Genomic DNA, 23,167 nt, shown 5'->3' on the forward strand with positions numbered 1-23,167 from the left:
CTGCCATAGCATTGCACAGGTCATCTGTAGACTCTTTACTATAATACCTTTTAGATAGACGTGCTGTGTAGGCCAGGCTTTTCTGGACGTCGCATCCTCCTGCCTTCACCTCTGAAGTGCTGGGTTGCAGGAGTCTGTATCACGCCAGGGTCAAGCTTTTTAAAATCAGCAGCTGTGCATTACATCTTTAGCTTTCCAAAGTGATATTGTTTAAAATATATTTTCCTTTTCATTCTGAAATTTCCTTTAGGGGCTTTTGGACATCTTGCCATTTTCAATTCTTGCCTGCAAACCAGAAGTGTAGATGACAAACAGCTCTTGCATGGTATATTAAAAATTATAATAAGCTGGAAGGAACAACATGAAGACATTTTTCTTTTCAGTTGGTAGGTAATACTTTATTTTCTCCCATATGAAATGTGGGCCCAGATTCTGTATTTTATATTTACAATTTTTTTTTTTTCAGTTTTTCGAGGCAGAGTTTCTTTGTGTAACAATCCTGGCTGTCCTGGAACTCGCTCTGTAGATCAGGCTGACCTGGAACTCACAGAGATCCACCTGCCCCTGCCTCCTAAGTACTGAGTACTGGGGTTAAAGGCATGCACCACCTGGCTTATATTTACATTTTTTTTTGACTTAACAAAATTCTAGTGAATATTTAAGATATCATTTGTGCATATCTGGTTTAAAATGGAGTACTTCCTAATCGAATGTTTTTGCCTTTATCACAGTAATCTGTCAGAAGCAAGTCCGGAGGTCCTTGGTATAAACATAGAGATCATGCGCTTCCTGTCCTTGTTCCTGAAGTACTGCTCACACCCTCTAGCAGAGAGTGAATGGGACTTCATCATGTGCTCCATGTTGGCTTGGCTGGAGGTAAATTAACCGGATGTGTCGTCACCTCTGTTGGGGCCTTGTGCACACTTGTATATCTTAACTCTTTACTTTGTATTTAAATCATGGTTGTAATTAATTCCTTTGTGAAGAAAATATTTCAAATACTTTGTAGATGTTCTTGAACTAGGTATTACTGGATCAGCCGGAAAAAGGATAGCGGTTTCATGAGTTCAGGTGTGAGAGCTCCAGTTTGTATTTAAAATCTTCCATTAACTTGTTTTAATTTAATATTTGTAACTCAGCCTTTTCAGGTTCAATTTTATCATGGCAAGCTTTTTTGTTTGTTTGTTTTATTGTTTGGGGTGTCTTTCTTTCTTTCTTTCTTTCTTTCTTTCTTTCTTTCTTTATTCTTTCTCTCTTTCTCTCTCTTTTTTTTTTGGGGGTGGGGGGACTGGGTTTCTCTGTGTATCCCTAGTTATCCTGGAACTCACTCTGTATACAAGCCTGGCCTCGAACTCAGAAATCACCTGCCTCTGACTCCTCAATGCCATCACTGCCCAAGTGGGTGTGATTATTTTTCAAGCATGCTGTGACGTATGAGCAAGGTAATTTATAAAAAATAAACATTTATAAGTTTGTTTTATAATTTATAAATTTAAATAAACTATATTTTATAAATTATTTACAATTATAAAATATTTGTAAGTTATAATTTATTGTTTATATTTATTGTTTATATTTTACAAATTTTATAAAATTTCATAAAATTTATAAAAGATAAAATAGTGAGCAGGGAATTTGTGTTCTTTTCATGAACTGAAGCAACTAGAAAAATAGTAACTTGTGAGGTCTGCAACGTCAGGCCTGATATAGTCTGAATCTGCTTTGCCTGGTTACCAGCTGTATGAGTTAAGAATTTAGCTCCCAGCCGGGCAGTGGGGGCGCACACCTTTAATCCCAGCACTCAGGAGGCAGAGGCAGGCCTGTGAGTTCAAGGCCAGCCTGGTCTACAAGAGCCAGTTCCAGGACAGGCTCCAAAGCAACACAGAGAAACCCTGTCGGGAAAAACAAAACAAAACAAAAAAAATTATGTCCCATCTCATCCTAAACTTCTTTATTCTAAGATAACTTAATATTTGACTTGTAGAGCTCTAAAGCATGTGTAGTTAGTGTATTATACTTGGCAAATGAAGATACTATTTCCTTCTATACTTTACAAGTTTAAAAAGTTCATTTCAGAATAAATTATTAATTGTTAATTTACTGGTATTTAATTTTGAAGAATGTTTTGATGTAAATATACATGGATTTCTTTTGAACTGTGCATCAGCAACTACCTTCTCCTCTTTCTCTTCTTCCTCTCTTCCTCCGTCTTGTATTATTTGTGGTGTTCTGGTAGCTGCCTGCTTATCTTTTTCATCTCTATTGTTTCCTTAGACAACCAGTGAGAATCAGGCATTGTATTCTGTTCCGCTTGTGCAACTGTTTGCCTGTGTCAGCTTTGATCTGGCCTGTGATCTCAGTGCCTTTTTTGACTCAGTAACTCCAGATACTGTTGGCAATCTTCCTGTAAATCTAATCAGCGAGTGGAAAGAATTTTTCTCTAAAGGCATCCACAGTTTGCTTTTACCTCTTTTGGTGACTGCTGTAGGTAAGTGCAAAGGGGCATAATAATGGTACTTACCAGAGTGACCTGAAGAGTTTAATAAGCTTGGATTCTTGGAGGATCGGATTCATCGGCTTCCATGCTGATGCTTCATGGTGCAGACCCAGGGAAAGATGGCTTGGTATCCAGAGACCATTGCAAGTTAAGATACATAATTGAACAGAGTACATGGCTAGAACCCCTTTTAAAAGGCATGCAGTAAAGGCCATTATAACAGTTGAGGGCAATGAAAACATAGTTGTTAATCCTCAACTGTCAGGTCTTTTCTGAATGTTGTATCTAGTTTTCATTTGGTTTTCTTAAATGATGTTTGATTTGATCAGTGCACTTACACTACTGTGTTTGAGATGTATGTTTCTTCATTTTGATGTCAGGAGAAAACAAAGACCTGTCTGAAACGTCCTTTCAGAATGCAATGCTGAAGCCCATGTGTGAAACACTAACATACATCTCGAAGGACCAGCTGCTGAGTCACAAGCTCCCTGTGAAATTGGTGGCTGGCCAGAAAACAAACCTGCCAGAGCACCTCCAGACCTTGCTGAATACTTTGACCCCACTGCTTCTCTTCAGAGCCAGACCTGTGCAAATTGCTGCTTATCATATGCTCTACAAGTAAGACAGCTTCAATCGAATGACCATTTTAGTCTCTAAAACATGCTGTGTATTGCATTTGCTTTTTTATTCACTGAGCCACCTTTCAACCACTGACTTGGACTTTTTCCCTACAGTCTTTTCATTTTATATTTTAAAAGAAAACAAACTATCTTTTTTCATTTTACATACCAATCCCAGTTCCCACACTTTCCCTTCCTCCCATTCCCTCCACCTACCCCTCCCCTCAGGGAGGATAAGGCACATTGCTTTGGGGTCCCTACTATATCTAGACTGAGAAAGGGTTCCCCAAAAGCCAGTACAAGCAGTAGGGATAAACGTCACACAGACTGCCCCAGCCATACAACTGTCACTCACATTCAGAGGGGCTAGTTTGGACCTTTGCTGTTTCCTTCCTTGTCTGGCTGGAGTTGGTGAGCTCCCATTAGCTCAGGTAAACTGTTTCAGTGGGTGTCCCCATCATGGTCTTGACCTCTTTGCTCATATTCTCACTCCTCCCGCTCTTCAACTGGACTTTGGGAGCTCAGTTCAGTGCTCCGATGCAAGTCTCTGCCTCTGTTTCCAGAAACTGATGGTTCTATGGTGACATTTAAGATATTCATCAGTCTGACACAGGGCAAGGCCAGTTTGGGCACCTTCTCCTCTGTTGCTTAGGGTCTTAACTGGGGTCATCCTTGTGGGTTCCTGGGCATTTCTCTAGTGCCAGGTTTCTTGCTAGCCCCATAATGGCTCCCTCAACCAAAATATCTTTTCCTTCCTCTCATCCCTGTCCTTCCTCCATCTCAACTATCCCATTCCCTTAAGTTCTCCTGCGTGCACTGCCCCTGCGAACCGGCCCTGTCCAGCACTTTGGTTACCATAGCCAGCTTGATGGGCTGCACGCGACTTATGTCCACGATGGCGGTGGTCACGTGGAGAGCCTGACTTGTACTTTTAATTTTTAAAGCAATTAAATGATGGCCGGGTGGTGGTGGCACACGCCTTTAATCCCAGCACTTGTGAGGCAGAGGCAGGTGGGTCCCTTTGAGTTCAAGGCCAGCCTGGTGAGCTCCAAGACAGGACAGGTTCCAAAGCTATGGAGAAACCCTGTCTCCAAAAAAAAAAAAAAGAAAGAAAGAAAGAAAGAAAGAAAGAAAGAAAGAAAGAAAGAAAGAAAGAAAGAAAGAAAGAAAATTAGAAATGAAAAGAGACTGGGACAAGTTTTTGACTTTATTATTTTTGTTCCTGTGTAATTCATATTTATATAATCTTGGCCATAAGTAGTTATTTTGGAAAAGAATTATTGAAAGATAAACTCACGACATAGTATGTTTCGTTGGCCTGAAGCACAAGTTAACAATAGACAATTTGTTAACAAGTGTTTAAAATGGTGTTCTGCTTCTCAGACTGATGCCTGAATTCCCGCAGTATGACCAGGATAATCTGAAGTCATATGGAGATGAAGAGGAAGAACCTGCCTTGTAAGACTTTGCTTTGCTTGCATTTCACTTTTTTTGAGTGTGTGCTTACCGTGTGCTATGTTATATATGTGTAGGCTACAGGGAAATGCTGGGTGTTGTCCTCACTTTCCATCTTGTCTGTGATAGTCTCCTGTTTGCTGCCTCAGTTTGCCCTGCTAGTTGACCCCCAGACACTGGGGATTCTCCTGTCTTTACCTCCCGTCTTGCTCTCTAGGGGCTGTGACTACAGAAATGTGCTGCTACATAATCATTTCATGAGCTCCCTAAGCTTGTAGAGTAAGTGCTTTCCCACTGAGTCACCTCAGACCCACTTTCTTCTTATAATTTGGCTTGCCAGATTCTTATAAAGAAGTTCAAAAAAAAGTCTGACTTCAGAATTTGTACTAATTCTGTATGTGTAAGTTTTGGAAGTTCCATAGGGCAAATGAAATCCTAAGTTCATGTTAACTATTTTCTCTTTATTTTTAAAATAATTTTATGCCGGGCGGTGGTGGGGCACGCCTTTAATCCCAGCACTTGGGAGGCAGAGGCAGGAGGATCTCTGTGAGTTCGAGGCCAACCTGGTCTATAAGAGCTAGTTCAGGACAGGCTCCAAAAGCTACAGAGAAACCCTGTATTGAAAAACCAACCAAACAAACAAACAAAAAGTAATTTTATATGTATGTGCGCTCTCTCTCTCTTTTATATATATATATATATATATATATATCAGTGCCCTCGGAGGGCAGAAGAGTGTCCTCCTGGAACTGAAGTTAATAGATGGTTGTGAGTTGCCATGTGGATGCCAGGACTCAAATCTCAGTCCTCTGCAATAGCATAAAGTGCTCTTAACTGTTGAGCCATATCCTCAGACCCCATATTTTCTCTCTAAATTGCTGTGGAACATAGTTCTGTGTGCTGCAGTTCATAAAAACTTTCTTTGGCCATGTGGTAGCTTTGGAAATAGTGAGGTAGTTCAGGTATCTGTTGAGCCCTGTTTTGTTCACAGAATTAAGTGCAGAGGGGTAAGTACAATGTATAGTAAGCACATTGTTTTTGGTAAGGGCTGTTGTGGAGTATTTGTTTACCCTGTGTGAAGATGTATCATTGTGATTGGATTAATAAAAAGCTGAATGGCCAATAGGTGGGAATTCTGGGAGAGAGAGGAACTCTGGGAAGAAGAAAGGTGGGGAGACACAGCGAGACACTGAAGAAGTTGGACATACAGTACAGAGGAGAAGTAACTGAGCCACATGGCAGAATGTAGATTAATAGAGACAGATTAATTTAAGTTATAAGAGCTAGTTGGGTAAAAGCCTAAGCTATAGGCTGAGCTTTCATAGTTAATAATAAGTCTTCATGTCGCTTTTTGTGAGCTGGTGGCCTAGAGGAAAATCCAACTATAAGGGGGCTTACAATCTAGTGGAGGCTGCTGCTCTGTGGTAGACTGTACAATGTGTGCAGGTACTAGGAAGCAGGATAGATAACATTCTAACATTGGAGGACACAGAAGAAACACTAGGCAAAGACACCAAAGTGTGACTGCTCAGATGTACATGGGAAATGGTGAGTGTGTGTTGCTGTTTTATTCAGTTATTCAGCAAACTCTATGAGAGAAAGAATTTCTGTTCCCTGCTCCACCTCCCATATCACCCAAAATGCTTCCTGGCCTATAGCAAGCTCACAAGTAGTTCTCATTTGTTCAGTGAGAGTCAGAACAAACTGTTGTGTACAAAGCAGGGAGGATATAGTGAAAGAAGCTATAGGAGCAGGATAAGAGATGGCATTAGAAATGGTATTATTGGGCCAGGGAACTGGGTCAGTAGGTAAGAACCCTTTCCATGAAGCATGAGCACCCAAGTACCTGCTTAAAAGCCATGCATGGCCAGATGTGCCTGTTAACTCAAGATTGAGGGCAGGGGGGTCAGAGACAGGCATGCCCAGGGATTATTGCCAGCCAGAGTAGCCTAAACAGTGAGTGTCAGGTGTTAGGTTCAGTGAGGAGACCTTGTCTGAAGGGATCAGCTGGAAAGTGATAAAGGAAGAAACCTGATGTTCTCCGCTGGCCTCTACATGCGTATGATCTTAGGCAAATGCATGCATATGCCACACATAGCCTGGGAAGATGGAATCATTAAGGGTTCAGGCCATGGTATGCCAACTGCTAATTCTGCACAAGGTAAAGCACAAAAGAAGCAACCTGAGGTGGAACCATTCCAATAGTTAGATAGCAGTATTGGATGGCAGCGTGGAAAGTGACTTCAGACCTGATGTTTGTAAGACAGCAATGACAAGAATAGGAATGCTTGGTCCATGAGATGGCAGGAACTTGGATTAAGTCTAGGCTCATGAGCTAGCAGCAGGAAGCCCACAGGGGAAACTTGCACAAAAACGAAAGAACCAGGCTAGAGGGCTGTGGGGAAAGAGTTTGAAGACTCCTAAGTTCACATGAGAATGGTACCGAGTGAGGTGATCCCGTAAAGACAATGAACTATGCTGTGAATTAATGGGCATGTCAAGCTTCTCAGAGAGAATTAAAATGAAAAGGATCGAATAAATTGTACTGATTTTTGACGTGTTCCAATTGCAAAGTGAGCAGACAGTAGGAACCGGAAGTGGACCGTAAGGTGAAGCTCAGTCCCTCCTCCTCCCATTGGTAAGACACGAAGCCTAACAGTTCCCTGACCCGCTCCTGCCTGAGCCAGGTGCTTCTCTGGCCTCGGCCGTAACTTGTTTTCTTATACAGCAGAAAGCTGGGTAGGAGTTTTCTGCAGCTGTGATCAGGTGTTGACTTCTAGTGTCTGCATGGGAACATCTTTTTGGAAAATAGGGAATTTTTTTTTTTTAATGCTAGAAGTTTTAAAGTAAATTGTTGCGAGACAAATAAATGGTACTGTGTGGTTGTTGTCTCCCAGGTCACCGCCAGCAGCACTGATGTCTCTTCTTGGCACTCAAGAGGACCTGCTGGAGAACGTCCTGGGCTGTGTTCCCGTGGGGCAGATCGTTACCATTAAGCCACTGAGCGAGGATTTCTGCTATGTTCTGGGATACCTCCTTACGTGGAAGCTAATACTTACTTTCTTCAAAGCTGCTTCATCTCAGGTAAATAGAACCAGGACATCTTTGGAGTGGTGGGGTACTATGAAATAAACCACGTGACAGCTTTGGACTGTTGTGCTGACATGTGTTTCTCAAAGAACCTTCCTATCTTTTTGACTCAAAGTGGGGATGCCCTACATTTTAATCAAACCCTGTCCAGCCAGGGTCATACACCTATGGTCAAAATTGTTGCTACTTTTTTTTAAATATTTATTTTTATTTTATGTTCATTGGTGTTTTGCCTGAACCAACAGACCTGCATGTCTTGTCTGTAAGGGTGTTGGATTCCCTGGAACTGGAGTTACAGGCAGTTGTGAGCTGCCATGTGGGTGCTGGGAATTGAATCTAGGTCCTTTAGAAGAGCAGTCAGTGCTCTTAACCCCTGAGCCATCTCTTCAGCCCCCTGTTGCTCCTTTCTTACTCTTCCAAATGGATGCTGTTTTTCGTCCCCAGAGTGAATCTTGGAAATGGGTGTGGACCAACTTTTTTCTCTTAACAGAATGCAATCAGCTAATTTCTATACTTTAGGGAAAGATTCTTTTATGATTTGACTTTGTACTAACAGTGATTTTAGAGAATTAGAATTAGACCTTGCAGTTGTAGATGCCACCATCTCGTTTGTTTGTTTTTCAAGACAGGGTTTCTCTTTGTAGCCCAGGCTGTCTTAGAACTCACTCTGTAGACCAGACTGGCCTTGAATTGAGAGATCTGTCCGCCACTGCCTCCTGAGTACGAGGATTAAAGTGTGCACCACCATCTCCCAGCTTGGAAATCACTGTTGCAATAGAGATTCACTTGCTACATCACTGAAAACCACAGGCTTCGAAAGACTACCCAGTGTCATGAGCTGTATGGCCTCTGTGTCCAAACTTGAATCCAGTGAAAATAGCTTAATAATATTCAGTTACTGCAACGGCCACTAGATGTCGCTGTTAGTTCACATTTCAGAAGAGAGGTGGAAGTCTTTCACCTCCCTCCTTTTCCTGCTTCTCTGCCTCTATCATCCTCTTTCCTTCTTTCATTTTTCAGGTAGACTCTCACTGTGTAATCCAGACTGTACTTCAACTCAGATCTGCTGCCTCAGCCTCTCCAAGTCTAGCGTTCTAGGTGTGTGCTATCCTGTACAGTTTTACCTTTGAGTTCTTTAGGAACACTCACACTTTAGGAATAAGCAGACTACAAAAGCCCCTCTTTCTGTCAGTTTTGAGCTATGATCTTTATCCTGCCTCAGGCCCCTGAGTGCTGGGATTAAAGGTGTTCACTTTCATTTCAATGCCAGGCTGTTTTAATCAGCTTTGGTGTCTCTGTTGGCATCAGCACAAAGATACTCAGCTGAGGACTTCTTGTTCAAAGTGTGAGTAACTGCTTTTGACATTCTTTTCTGAGTTCTTGAATTATACTTTGTTGTTGTTTATACCCATGCCTTAGTAAAATATATTAGTTTGTTCACTTTTTTTTTTGTCTTTTGTTTTGGTTTTGGTTTTTGAGACAGAGCTTCTCTGTATAGCCCATGCTGTCCTGGAACTCGTCCTGTAGGCCAGGCTGTCCTAGAATACTCAGGGATTTTGCCTGTTTCTACCTCAGAGTGGTGGGATTAAAAATGTGCACCATTACAGCCTGGTCAACTTTGTCCTTTTTTTTTTTTTTTTTTTGGTTTTTTGAGACAGGGTTTCTCTATGTAACAGTTCTGACTGTCCTGGAACTCGTCCTGTAGACCAGGCTGGTCTTGAACTCAGAGATTCACCTGCCTCCTGCTGGGATTAAAGACATTCACCACCACTGCCTGGAAAGTTTGTACATTCTTATATTTGTGTATTTTAGGGGAAGATCACATGAGGGGCAACATTGATCTTATTATTAAACAGAATATTTTATTCTTGTCCAGCCTGCTTTTAGGGTTAGTACTTATGCTGTTATTATTTACTGATGCTGTCTCTTGTGAAACTTTTAGATGTGTTCTAAAAATATTATTGATGTCCAAAAAATGACAGCAAATTCAGAGTTTGGTGTGTATGAAATCATTTATGTACTCCCCTGCCCCCCAAGATAGACTTTCTCTGTGTAGCCTTAACTGCCCTGGAACTCCCTCTGTAGACCAGGCTGGCCTTGAACTCACAGAAATCCACCTGTCTCTGCCTTCTGAGTGTTGGGATTAAAGGTGTGCGCCACCTCCCAGTGAAATCTGTCACCTTAAAGTTACCACTTGTCTTACACCTGGAAAGTGGTCCCGAGGAACAACTTTGATTTCAAGGTAGAGGCAGGAGCTCAAGAAGACTGCACAGAAGCTTTTCTTTTTAAGACAAGGTCTTCTGTGCAGCTGTGGCTGGAACTCACAAGACCCACCTGCCTCTTCTTGAAAATGCTGGGGTTAAAGGCATGTACCATGGGCCCAGCAACAGCAGTATTTTTTTCTTTTCTTAAAAATAATTTTTTTTATAATACATGCTGATTATAGTCTCCCTTCCCCTACTGCTTTCCATTCCGGCCTAATCCCCTCCCATCCGATCCACACCCTTTCTGTTTTTCCTTAGAAAGCAAACAGGCATCGAAGGAATGATAAATAAAATAAGACAGATCAAAGCCAAATTAGAATAGGACAAAGCAGCAAGAAAAGGCAGAGGAAAAAAACAAGAAACATGTTCACATTATTTACACACGCAGGAATCCCAGTAAAATCTGAAAACTGAAACCCATAATATATACACAAAGTACGTAAAGTAGAAAAAGAAAAAGAAAAGCAGAAAACAAACAGCAACAACAGAGTGTCTTGACTTAACATTATGAGACAAAAAACAAACAAAAACCCTCCAAAGATGCCATGGAGTTCATTTCTGTGGTCATCTACTGCTGTCATGGGACCTACCCTTAAGAGTCGTCTGTTTCCTCAGTGGGACTTTCTTAGAAAAAACTAATTTTTTCATTTGCAAGTGGTTATCAGTTGGAAATAGCTTCTGGGTTAGGGTGTATGTGTGTGTGCCAACTTCTAGCTCTAGGACCCTATCTGGTGCAGACCCGTGCAGGTCCTGTGCATGACCAGCATTTCCTATTGAGCCTGAAATGGGAACGGTCAGAATGACACAATAGATTATTCCAATGAGCTGAATTCTGAAATGAATCAAGAGTGTTTAAAAAAAAGGTAATGAGTTTCAAATCGTGGGTTATCTTACCTTCTCAAAACACCTTCAGCACATTGGGCTGAAGTGGTTACAACCCCATGTGCATTTTACTCTAGTTGTTAGAAGTATGTTATTTTAACAGATGGCATCAAAACATAACAGTTATAGATTCCTGGGGTGCCGTGGACTACTATTCCCGAGCACGTTTCGTAGCTTTATAGTGACATTCCCCTGTGTGGAGCACAGACTTCATGTGTTAGATCAGCTGCAGTTAGGAAGCTGCTGTTATCCTCACAGCTTAACACCCAGTTCATATTGTGGCTCCTAGCAGTCATTCCCCAGCCTCGTCCTCCCCCAGTGGCCCCATAGCACATCTCATTAAGTTGCCTGGGTTGGTTCCCTGTGTAGCCAGACTTGAGTTCATGTGGACCACCATGTCTGGCTGGAGAGTATTCTGCTGTGTATGGTACCACATTTTGTTGTTCTGTTGATAAGCATTTAGGATATTGCCACTTTTGGGCTGTTGTTAAATATTGTTATAAGCGACTCGTGTATGTCTTTTTGTGAGGCTAAATTTTTATTTTTCTTGCATTATCAGCCTCAAAAGGGGATTTTCTGGGTCATATTCATGTTTTTATTTTGGTCATTGATATGACTGATAAACTTCCTTTTCTATTGTTTTTTTTTTTTTAAATTTACAAGTTGGGTTGGAGAGATGGCTCAGTGGTTAAGAGCACTGACTACTCTTCCAGAGGACCAGGATTCAATTCCTGGCACCCACATGGCAGCTCACAACTGTCTGTGATTCCAATTCCAGAGGACCTGAGACCCTCACATAGACATACATGCAGGCAATACACCAATGCACATAAAATACATAAGTTATTTTTTAAAAAATGTACAGGTGCCTGGAAGTTGTGGTGCACACCTTTAAACCCAGCACTCAAGCAGACAGATCTCTGTGAGTTCAAGGCCAACCTGGTCTACAGCATTTGTTCCAGGACAGCCAGGACTGTAACACAGAGAAACCCTGTTTCAAAAACCAAAAAAAAAAAAAAAAAGTTTACAGGCAATATATTTTAATCATATTCTTTTCCCTCCCACAACTGTTCCCATACCTTCCCTACTTCCTTCCCTCCCCCACCCCCACCCCCACCAGAAACCCTGGAGTCTGTCTTGTCTGGCCTGCCCTGAAGTGTAGCGGATATGCACAGTGACTCTCCAAAGAGAGAACTTACTTTACTCTCCCTGAAGGTATCAATCACAAATGGCTTCTTGTATCCATTTCCCCTTCTCTGAGCTTGGCTTTGGTTTCAACCCGTGTAGATCCTGTGAGTTCATACGTGCCTGGATGATGCTGTTTGCTGTCAGTCATCCTTCACCTCTGGCTCTTACTGTTTTCCTGCTGCCTCTTCACATACATATACATGCCTGAGCCTTGAGTGGAGGTATTTGATAAAAACATCCCATTTAGGACTGAGTTCCCCGATTTCTCACTCTGCACACTGCCCAGTGGTAGATCTCTTTGTTAATTACCATCTACTACAAGGAAGAAGCTTCTCTGACGGAAGCTGAGTGATATACTGATCTAATATAGCAGTATGTCATTAGGAGTCATTTTATTGTTATGTTCCTTCAGCAGAATAAAAGTGGCTTTTTCCTGGGCCTGCCCATGACCTATCTAGTTTTATGTTCTTAGTCACTTTGACAGTGTCAGGCAGGTGTGGGTTCTATCTTAGGGGGCAGGCTTTAAAAAAAAGAAAAAAGTTTGTTTACTTCCCTAAAATTTGTGGCACTATCGTATAGTATGTCACGGAAGCAGGTTGCTGTTGTAGGTCCAGAACCATGGACACTATGCAGTAGGAGGGAAACTTCTAGTTGACCACTGACTCCATTCCTCCATGTTTGTTGACTTAAGTCGTATTTTCAGCGATGGGGCCTTACCATCAGGTTGTGGATAGCCTATGCTGTTTGAGAGGATCTGTGGGACCCCTTTGACTCAGAAAATGTAACCGATTCCTGGCACTGGAGGTTTTACTTGGCATATAATGTCTGGCTGGGCCATTCTCTCCCCATTTATATGGTGACTACTCCATCTAAACTCCTATTATATATGTATATGTTTTAGGAATCTTCTATAATAGTAGTTTTCAAAAAGGCTGTTAGTGTTTTCTCCATATTTACTTCTTTATACTTCTCTCCCATTCCCCTCCCCATAATCCTCCTATTCTAGTCTTGTCTTTATCTCTCTATAACACTATATTCTATTTATTTTCTCTTCCTTGGGCGATCTCCTCCCTTGGTCACTTATTAGGTACATAACTTTTGGTTATTTGTATTGAAACACACACATCTAAAGCTTAAAAGGTAATGTTCACATACAATAGAAAGCATACAATATTTACCTTTTTGGGTCTGGGTCACTCACTCAGGATACTTGTTTCTGACTCCATCAGTTTACCTGTAAACTTCAGAATCTGACTTTCTTAACAGCCAAATAATATTCCATTGTGAAAGTGCACCCACATTTTCTTTATGCATTTGTCATTTGATGGACGTCTAGGCTGTTTCCAATTTCTGATTATTATGAATGGAGCAGTAGTGAACACAGATGAGCAAATGTCTCTGTAGTAAGATGTGGGTATGCCCTACAGTGGGGTAGCTGGATCAAATGGTAGATCAATTGTCAGCATTTTGAGAAACCTCCACACTGCTTTCTGTAGAGGCTGTACAAGTAGGAGACCAGCAATGAATCAGTATTCTTTCCCTGCATCCTCACTGGCATCTGTTATTTTATTGACCTTAGCCATTCTGACTGTGGGTAAGATGACATCTCAAAATAGTTCTAATTTGTATTTCCCTGATGGCTAAGGATATTGAACATTTCTTTAAGTGTTTCTTAGCTGTTTGTATTTCATCTTTTGAGAACTCCCTGTTTAGTTCCATACCCCATTTTAAAACTGGGTTGTTTCTTGATGTCCTTTTGTTTTGTAAAGCATATTCTAGATACTAACCCTTTATCAGATGTATAATTGGTAAAGATTTTTTTTCCCATTCTGCCGCTTTGCCTGATTGATAGTGTTATTTGCTGTGCAGAAACTTTTTAGCTTCACGAGGTTCCATGTAATAGGTCTTGATCGTCAGATGTTCTTGGACCACCAGTTCCCAAATAATGACAAAGAAACTTAATTATGAAAGCTTGGCCTTTAGCTTAGGCTTGTTCCCAGCCAGCTCTTATAACTTAAATTAACCTATTTCTATTAATCTATGTTCTGCCATTTGTCTTTTTACCTCTCTTCTATTATGTATGTCCAATTTCCTCCATGTCTCTCTGGTGTCTCCCATGTATCTAGATTCATCCCTCTGTGTTTCTCTTCTCAGAAGTCTAACTATTCTCTCCTGCTTAGCTATTGGTCATTCTACTCTTTATTAAACTAATCAGAAGGCACCTTTCACATAGTGTGATCAAATATCCTGCAACATCCTGCATGCATTTATGAATTGTTGATCTTAGTGCCTGTGCTATTAGTGTACTGTTCAGAAAGCCCTTTCCTGTGTCAATAAGTTCAAAAACATTATTTTATTTTTCTCTCTCTCCTTTCTCTTTTGTTTTGAGACAGGGTTTCTCTGTGTGTTGCCCTGACTCTCTGTGCTTTGTAGACCAGGCTGGCCTTGAACTCACAGAGATCTACCTGCCTGTGTCTCCCCAATGCTGGGACTAAAGGCTCGTGCCACTGCTACCTGATTCCCTACTTACTCTTTTATCAGATTAAGCATATCTGGTCTTCTGTCAAGGTCTTTGATCCATTTGGAGTTGATATGAATCTATTTCATTCTACATGCAGATATCAGGTTGACCAAGACTGTTGAAGATGCTATTTTTTTTTCCTTTCATTGTGTACTTTGGGCTGCTTTATTAAAAATCGGTGTCCATAGGTGTGTGGAGTGTTTTCTGGATCTTCAATTCCATTCCACTGATAGACATATCTATTTTTATGCCAATACCATGCTGTTTGTATTACAATAGCTCTATGATACAACTTGAACTCTGGGATGCTGATTTGTCCAACAGTTCTTTTATTATTCGCGATGGCTTTAGCTATTCTCAGTTTTTTGTTTGTTTGTTTGTTTTTCAACATGAAGTTGGAGATCTTTATTTCAATTTCTGGGATTGTGTTAGAATTTTGATGGGGATTGTGTTGAATCTGTGGACTGCAACTAACAGGATGACCATTTTCAGTGTTAATCTTTCCAATACATGAACTTCTATCCAATGTTTTAAGCATGTTGATTTCTGTGTTTGTGTGTTGGTATGAGCTTGTAAGTGTGGACACCTTTGGAGGCCAAAAGAGGGAATAGAATGTCAGGTCCTGTGTAGCTGGAGGGACTGGAGGCTGTGAGCTGCCCTGCATCTGCAGCAGCAGGTGGTCTGAACCTAGAAGTCATCCTTCCAGCCCTTTTATTTTATTTTATTTTATTTATTTATTTTTAAGTGTCTCACTGTGCAGACCAGACTGACTTGGAGCTTCCTGTTTATCCCAGACTAGTTTCAGCTTGTGGCAGTATGACAGTATTTCTGCCTTACCTTCCCAAGTGCTGGGGTGACAGAGATATGCCAGCATCACATCTGGGCTTTCAAACTGTTACAACAATAATACATAAAAATCACACCCACAAAGATAGAATTATTATCTGATTTTTCTTAAAGGCTTTACTTAATTTTTGATTATGTATATATGTAGTGGTAGTGAGTGGTGGGTGCCCAGAGTTACAGGCAGTTATGAGCTGCCTGACATGGTGCTGGTGCTGGGAATCAAACTGAGGTCCTCTGGAAGAGCTGTGCACACTTCTAACCATCGAGCTGTTTCTGTAACTCTCTGTTGTTGTGGAATATTATTTTAAGATATTATTTACATTTATTTATGCTGTGGAACATTTGTTTTAATGATGCAAAGATATGTTGCATTCTTTTATGTTGGTTGCTTTTGTTTAACTCTGTGAAACTATGATTCTTTGCCTGCCTAAAATGTCTTATTGTTTAATAAAGATCTTGAACAGCCAATAGGTAGGCAGGAGCAAGGATAGGCGAGGCTGGCAGGCAGAAAGAATAGATCTGGGAAGAAGAAATCAAGGACTAAGAGAACAAGGAAAGGAGGACGCTAGTGGCCAGCCACCCAGACACAGCCAATCCTGGAGGAAGAGTGAAAGTAAGATTATAAAAGTAAGAAAGGGAAAAGTCCAGAGGCAAAGATAGATGGGATAATTTAAGAAAAATTGGCGAGAAACTAGCCAAGCTAAGGCCAGGCATTTATGAATAATAATAAGCCTCCGTGTGATTTATTTGGGAGCTGGGTGGTACCCCTGCCCCCAAAGAGTAAGGAGCAAAAGAGCGGGGGTGGGGGAATAACCAACTCCACCTTGGTGTTTGTATTTTGAGACAGCTCCATGTAGCCAAGGCTGGCCTCAGTTTCATGAAGTAGTCTAGGGTGTCCTTGAACTTCTGATCGATTTGCCTCTCCCTCTCAAGTTCTGGGATTATAGGTGTGTGCCACCACCACCCGACTGACACCTGCAGTTTTTAATGCAGTGTTGGAATCAACCATGGAGCACACAGGAAGGGAATGCACTTAGGATGTCGGCTTGTGTGGCTTGTCAAAGTGAGCCATCTCGTTGACCTCTGTATTTACTTTTATCTGTTTATTACTTGAAAATATGGCATTGACTTCAGGATGCTTTACAAAAGCAATTAACCCTTTGTTTTTATGTCGCACATTTGGGTTCATCTGATTGCTCTCTCCTGATTAATTTTCAGCAGAGGTACTTAGCACAAGTCCTATGCCGTGCTCCCTTAAGCATTTAATGCCTGTGCTGGCATACTGGTGGTGTAAAGCTGGACTACTCTGTAAAGGGTCTGTAGTGGGAGGTCGCTTGTTTGTTCCCAGCTACTCTGACTCAAAATAATCACACAGAAACCATATTATTTGCAATACTGTTTGGTCAGTAGCTTAAACATATTGCTAGCTTACGCTTATACCTTAAATTATTAAAAAATTAATAATTTCTATTATTTTATATTTTACCATGAGGCTCGTGGCCTACTGGCAAGGTTCCGACTGGCAGTTTGCATCTTTCTCTGGTGGCTTCATGGAGTCTCACTGACTCTGCATGCTCTCTCTCTCTATATCTCTTCCAGCCTGGCTATGTTGTGTTAAGTCATTGGCTGAAAGCAGCTTCTTTATTCATTAACCAATAAGAGCAACACATAGACAGAAGGACTTCCCAAACCAGTTCTGTGTCTAGATGTCTTCATTGCGAAGGTGTTTTGTCAGCATGCCTACAGAACCAGCTCCAGATCTTAGAGCTTGTGCTATGAGCTGTGTGGCACAAAGAAAGGAGTCCCGATGGAACTGTTGCAGAGACCAGAGCAGTGAAGATGTGGGAAGCGCAGGCTGGGTTATTGAGAGACAAGTAGTTATGAAACATGAGTGTCACACAGAGTTCTGGGGTGCTCCCCGGGTGCCAGATTTTCCTAATTTTAAGAGGAACTATAAATCCATATTTTTATATAGAATTTCCTGTTTGGTGGTAAACAATTAGACATTTTGGGTTACTTATCCGTGTGTTCTGTTCTAAAAGAATGCTATAATATTTGATATAAAGTTAACCTTGAAAATGAGATCAGTTTTACTCAGGAATTTGCAAGATTAAAGACTGTGGTGTGGAAGAAATGTGTGGGAGGGTGTGAGTTAGTCATCAGTGGCAACTACACATTCTTGGCTCGAACAGAGCCTACAAACCAGTTTGGCTGTAAGGATGGGGAAATGATTTGAGAAAAATATTAGAAGTGCATCTCTAATAATGGCACTGCTGGTTTATGAGGAAACGTGCAGTGCCATGTCGTGTCTTCTTTGGAAAATAACGATGTGCGTATGATTGTAGGCGGCCCCTGCAGTGGAGCCCCAGCACTCTCTCTGTTCTGTCGGGGCCAGGGATGAGACTCCTGTCTCAGTGCATGGTCGTGCTCTGCCTCTGCCCTGCAGCAAAGTAGAGCTCCGTGTTGAGATGCAGCCCATGGTACACAGCAATCTGTTAGCTTGTCTTTTGTCTTGGCTTAGTTGACTTTACTAATACATTCTTTGCTTTCCACCAGCTTCGTGCTCTGTATTCAATGTACCTTAGGAAAACAAAGAGTTTGAATAAATTACTCTATCATCTGTTCAGACTTATGCCAGAAAATCCTACTTATGGAGAGACAGCTATTGAGGTATCAAATAAGGACCCCAAAACATTCTTCACTGAGGAACTTCAGCTGAGCATTAGAGGTCAGTGGTCTACATGTGTGTATCTGTCTTAGAGCCTTGATAAGACCAAGTTGTACTAAAGTTCCTGGAGCTATGGAGGATAATCCCGAATGGAAGTCTTACCTATGCGTGTGCTGAAATGCAGGATTTTCCAAATTTATCCAATAGGACAGAATGGTGGATCTTATGGATGAGGTTGTAAAGAATTTCGTTTGTTTTTGAAGTTTAGTAATCTGTATGAGGTTGGTTGGTTGTTTTTTTGTTTTTGTTTTTGTTTTTTTTTGTTTTGAGACAGGGTCTCACTGTGGCCTTTGCTAGCCTGGAACTCTATAGGCCAGGATGGCCTTGAATTTATCTGTCTACTTCTGGGATTAACGGCATGTACCACCATGCTTAGCTATCTATATTTAATTAATGGAATAAAAATAAGTTAGAAGCTTGTGTTTTTCACCTGGAAACTCGGGTTTTAGTTAAGGACATAGACATGTAGTACACCTGGCTGTATTGTCATAATTATGGATAAATTTATCTGTGAAGAACTGCTAAAACCCCTTTGTCTGATGGTGTACCACATGGTGGGAAGATTGGGTGTTTTTTTTTTTTTAAACTTTCTAGGCTTATTTTTCTTTTATCTGTATGAGTGTTTCGCCTGCATGCATCTGTACGAGTCCACAAAGGCCAGAAGAGGGCGTCTGCTCCCTAGAACTGGAATCACAGTTATGAGCTACCATCCGCCTGCTGGGAATATAGTTCCTCTGCAGAGCAACAAATGCTCCTAACCATTAAGCTGTCTGTTCAGATCCTGGGATCCTCGTTTGTTTGTTTTTGTTTTTAAAGACAGTTTCCCAGTCTAACAGCCTTGACTGTCCTGGAACTCACTCTGTAGTCCAGGCTGGCCTTGAACTTACAGATCAGCCTACCTTTGCCTCCTGAGTACTAAGATGAAAGGCAGGTGCCACCACTGCCCAGCTGCAACTTACTTTTATAATTAAAAAAGGAAAAGAAAAAAACTCCAACAACCTTAACTGATTCTTTAAAAAAAATACTTGTCCCATTTCATTTGTTGTCTTTCCTGTGAAACACAGGATGTTATTTCTAGACTTTCCTGTGTCCGTGGGTTTTCACTCTTAAGTCTTGTCACTGATGTGATTCCCTCGGAGTGTATGGGAGATATCAACACTCCCTGAGTTGGGGTCTTTCTGTTTTATGATGGTGGCTTGCTAAGGACTCTGTTGTTTGTCTGCTCTTCTAGGTGAGAAGTACATATCACTAACTGGAATTTTTTTTTCCTCAGGAACAGCAACTCTCCCGTACCACATCCCACACCTGGCGTGCTCAGTCTACCATATGACTTTAAAAGACCTGCCTGCCATGGTCAGGCTGTGGTGGAATAGCAGTGAGAAGCGGGTTTTCAATATTGTAGATAGATTTACAAGCAAGTATGTCAGTAGTGTTCTTTCTTTTCAAGAAATATCTTCTGTACAAACAAGTACACAGCTATTCAATGGCATGACGGTTAGTGTTGTCTTAACTTTTTCCAGAAAACAAATACTTTTGATATCTTTGATTGCTTATGTCATCACAAGTTGTAACTCTTGATTCAGAATCTATAGAAATTATCTACCTTATTTTCTGATTCCTTTGTGTCAAGAAAGACAGTAGGGATCCAACTGACACTTAACACTGTGGGTGCCTTTCGACTGTTGAGCAATGGTTTGTTGTGTTAAAACCTACTATACTTACGTACTTTTTATCAGCAATTGTAAGACAAACTATACATGTCATAGACAATAAAGCATGTAAAATCTTTTATTTTTTTGAGATAGGGTCTCACTTGTAGCTTTGGCTGCAGAAACACATGATGTAGATGAGTCTAGATCACAGACATCTGTCTGCCTCTGCCTTCAGAGTGCTGGGATTAAAGACAAGAACCATCACACTGCCACATGCCAGGCTCTTAGACCTACTTTTTAAATGCCTGGTATGAGATAAATTATGTTTATCTCTTTTATTCTCCTAGGTAGTCTTCAGCTGTTAGTTGATCTATCAATGTTTTGATTTTTGAATACCAGGAAGCTATTTGGCAAAGAAGAAATACCTTTCTTGCATTGTAGGTTAAAGCACGAGCTACTACTCGAGAAGTGATGGCTACATACACCATCGAAGACATCGTCATCGAACTCATAATACAGCTGCCCTCCAATTATCCACTGGGCTCGATAACAGTGGAAAGTGGGAAAAGAATTGGGGTGGCTGTGCAGCAGTGGCGCAACTGGATGCTGCAGTTAAGCACTTACCTCACGCACCAGGTATGCTTTTGCTTACGCTTGCCTTCAGATCAGAGACGATCTGATTGAAAGAGCAGCCAAACACAAAGTATAATCTCTGCCTGCTGTGGAAATTAAAAGTTCTTGGCTAAACACAAATACTTTTTTTGTTGTTGTTTCCATTTTGGTTTTTTGAGACAGGGTTTCTTTGTAGCGTTGTTATCTGTCCTGGAACTCCCTGTAGACCAGGCTGACCTTGAACTCCCAGAGCTCCTCCTGCCTCTGCCTCCCAAATTCTGGGATTAAAGGCGTGCATCACCACCGCCTGGCACAAATACATTCTCTGCCATCTCTGCTTTAATGTTCAAAGCTCTGTTATTAATTTTCTGTTGTTTGGCAGGGATGGGCTTTATTCCACTGACATTGGAGAAGACGTAGAACAACATTTGGAATTAAAGAAATTGAGGGACTCTCTTAAAGGAACTAGGTTGATGAGTGTTTTCACAGTTGCTTTTATCCGCATTTCAAGTTTCCTTTGAACTTTAAACTAATATAAATCTCAAGTTGTGTGTGTGTGTGTGTATAGATAGATATTAAGTACTTTACAGTAAAGGAAGTTATTTTAAAGCAATTTTGCATTCCGTTATGTAAATCGATTGAGGCCAGATGTCATCACTGTCAGTTGAAAATTAGAAAAGCTATTCTCAACGACTTCATTTCACTAGAGAAGAGTGTAATACTTAGAGTATTGGTTCAGAAGGCTTTAATGTCTTTTTCTATGTTTTTAAAGACCATCTTCTGATTTTTCACTGTATGTTGAGCACTCCCACTCTCACGTTCCCTCCCCTCCTCGCTGCTGCAGACACGCAGCTCATCGGCCTCCTCCTCTCATCTCTTTTATGCCATAGCCATCCATCCCCGCACTGAGTCCACTTAGCGCTGCCTGCTGTACTTGCTGATCTTGTTGGCTCGACCTTGTGCAGGCTGCCCTAGGTGCAATGAGTTCTTAAGCACAGGAGCCATGTCCTGTCCACCAGAGGACAGCATTCCTCAGATCCTCTGCTCCTCTTCCAGGATGTCCCCTAAGCTCTGAGTGGTTGATGCAGATGTCTCACTTAGTGCTTAGCAGTCAAATGTCATTTATTCTCTCAGTATTTGACCAGCTGTGAGTCTTTATATTGCTGCCCACTTGAGAAAGAACATCACTCATCTGTGGGCTTGAAACGTAAGTGTTTAGAAGGAAGTTTAAAAATATGCTTGTCATTTAGCAAAATAAAAGTAATAGGGCTGTGGACTTTTGATCAGGTTTATAGAACCGGATCTGAATTTCCCCCGTGAAGCAGGCCACAGAGCCAAGGGGAAAGCTGTTGTTACCCCATCACAGTCTGACACTGTGGCACCAGCAGGCAGGCACATCTCACCTGTGCTGGGAGACAGGCCTTCCTCCTCAGTGGCCTGCACAGCACTTCTGGCACCATGAAATAGGGAGGAAGTGTTCAGGTCGGTTCTAGCTTGATTTCTCTATGTTCTGCAACTAAACGTTATGATCTTCTTATCTCGTTCTGGTGGGCAGCACGGGCAATGGTAATAGCCTTTGTTGTTTGGGGGCCTCTGTGACCTTGCTAATAAACCATTCATGTAAAGGTAGCATTACATTAAAATTTTTTAAATTACTTTTTTTTTCTTTTAAGAGAATACAAAGTTTGGGTAGGGGTAGGTAGGTGGAGGCAGATCTAAGCAGAGACTGGGGAGGAGTTGATATGTTCAAAATACATTGTGTGAGATTCTCAGAGATTAATAAAAAGCCTAAATAAAGTACATGTTTATGTAAATATATATATTTTTAAATGATTTTACAAGGTATGGTTTCTATAAGTGTTTCTCATACTCTCTTAGCTTCGGTTCACCCACTTCCAAACTCCCCCTTCTGTGACCCTGCCTGAGTCTCACTTAAACTTTTAACCCCCAGAATTTCCTGTAAAAACTGTCTTTATTGTGAAAAAATACTTTTTTTTCCCTAAAAGTTCAGAGATTATTTAAAACAGCATTTAGGAAAGTTAGGACATAATATAACCAACCAGATTATCTTCTTTCAGAATTAATTTCAGCTTTGAAATTTATGGGGTTGAATAAAGTAACCTTTGGAGGCTTCCCATGTGTGGTTACTCTCCTTCCTCTTCACCGACAGAACGGAAGCATTATGGAAGGCTTAGCACTGTGGAAGAACAATGTGGACAAGCGTTTCGAGGGTGTTGAAGACTGTATGATCTGCTTCTCAGTCATTCATGGTTTCAACTACTCTCTCCCCAAAAAAGCCTGCAGAACATGCAAGAAAAAGTTCCACTCAGCTTGCTTGGTAAGGCAAAGAGAAACTTCTATTTCTTGTGCTGTGTATTGTGTGATCTTTATTTGGAAGACAGTGAGTAGGGCTGGTAAGGTGGCTCAGCAGGAAGGAAAGGCACCTGCTGCCTAATACGGTAACCATGTAAAGGTAGGAGAGAACCAAGCTGACCAGAGTTCTCTGACCTCATGCCCTAGTCACTGCACATCCTGTCTGTGTGAAGGAGATATTAAGAAGTGAATTTTCAAAGTCTGTAAAAGATTACATGCGATTTACTGAGGGGGAACATGAAGCTCCTTAATGAGTGGGTGTTCTCATAGACCTCTTAGCATGCAGTGAATTGACTTGATGGCCTTGTGAGCTCTAGACCAAGTCAGGAGGTTCCAGACTCGGCTCTGATCATCCTCATCAGAGCCGTTTATCCTTTGTAAACATACGGAAGAGCACAGTGATGGAGCCGTTTCTTCAGAGATCTTCCTTCTAGCTTAG

General features: G+C 41.3%; 1 protein-coding gene across 1 annotated transcript in view; it reads left to right on the top strand.

Moving 5' to 3' along the window:
- Ltn1 (listerin E3 ubiquitin protein ligase 1) overlaps positions 1–23,167 on the top strand; it is a 62,622-nt gene that overhangs the window by 37,567 nt on the left and 1,888 nt on the right. The window contains exons 20-29 of the mRNA XM_048422525.3: positions 251–386; positions 732–876; positions 2,275–2,488; positions 2,878–3,115; positions 4,501–4,575; positions 7,470–7,656; positions 17,920–18,091; positions 19,365–19,585; positions 20,185–20,379; positions 22,526–22,693. Coding sequence (XP_048278482.2) covers positions 251–386; positions 732–876; positions 2,275–2,488; positions 2,878–3,115; positions 4,501–4,575; positions 7,470–7,656; positions 17,920–18,091; positions 19,365–19,585; positions 20,185–20,379; positions 22,526–22,693 — 1,751 coding nt within the window. The remainder of the gene's footprint in view (positions 1–250; positions 387–731; positions 877–2,274; positions 2,489–2,877; positions 3,116–4,500; positions 4,576–7,469; positions 7,657–17,919; positions 18,092–19,364; positions 19,586–20,184; positions 20,380–22,525; positions 22,694–23,167) is intronic.

The sequence above is a fragment of the Myodes glareolus genome, chromosome 2 (assembly GCF_982192425.1).
Source record: "Myodes glareolus chromosome 2, mMyoGla1.1, whole genome shotgun sequence".
NCBI classification, from domain to species: domain Eukaryota; kingdom Metazoa; phylum Chordata; class Mammalia; order Rodentia; family Cricetidae; genus Myodes; species Myodes glareolus.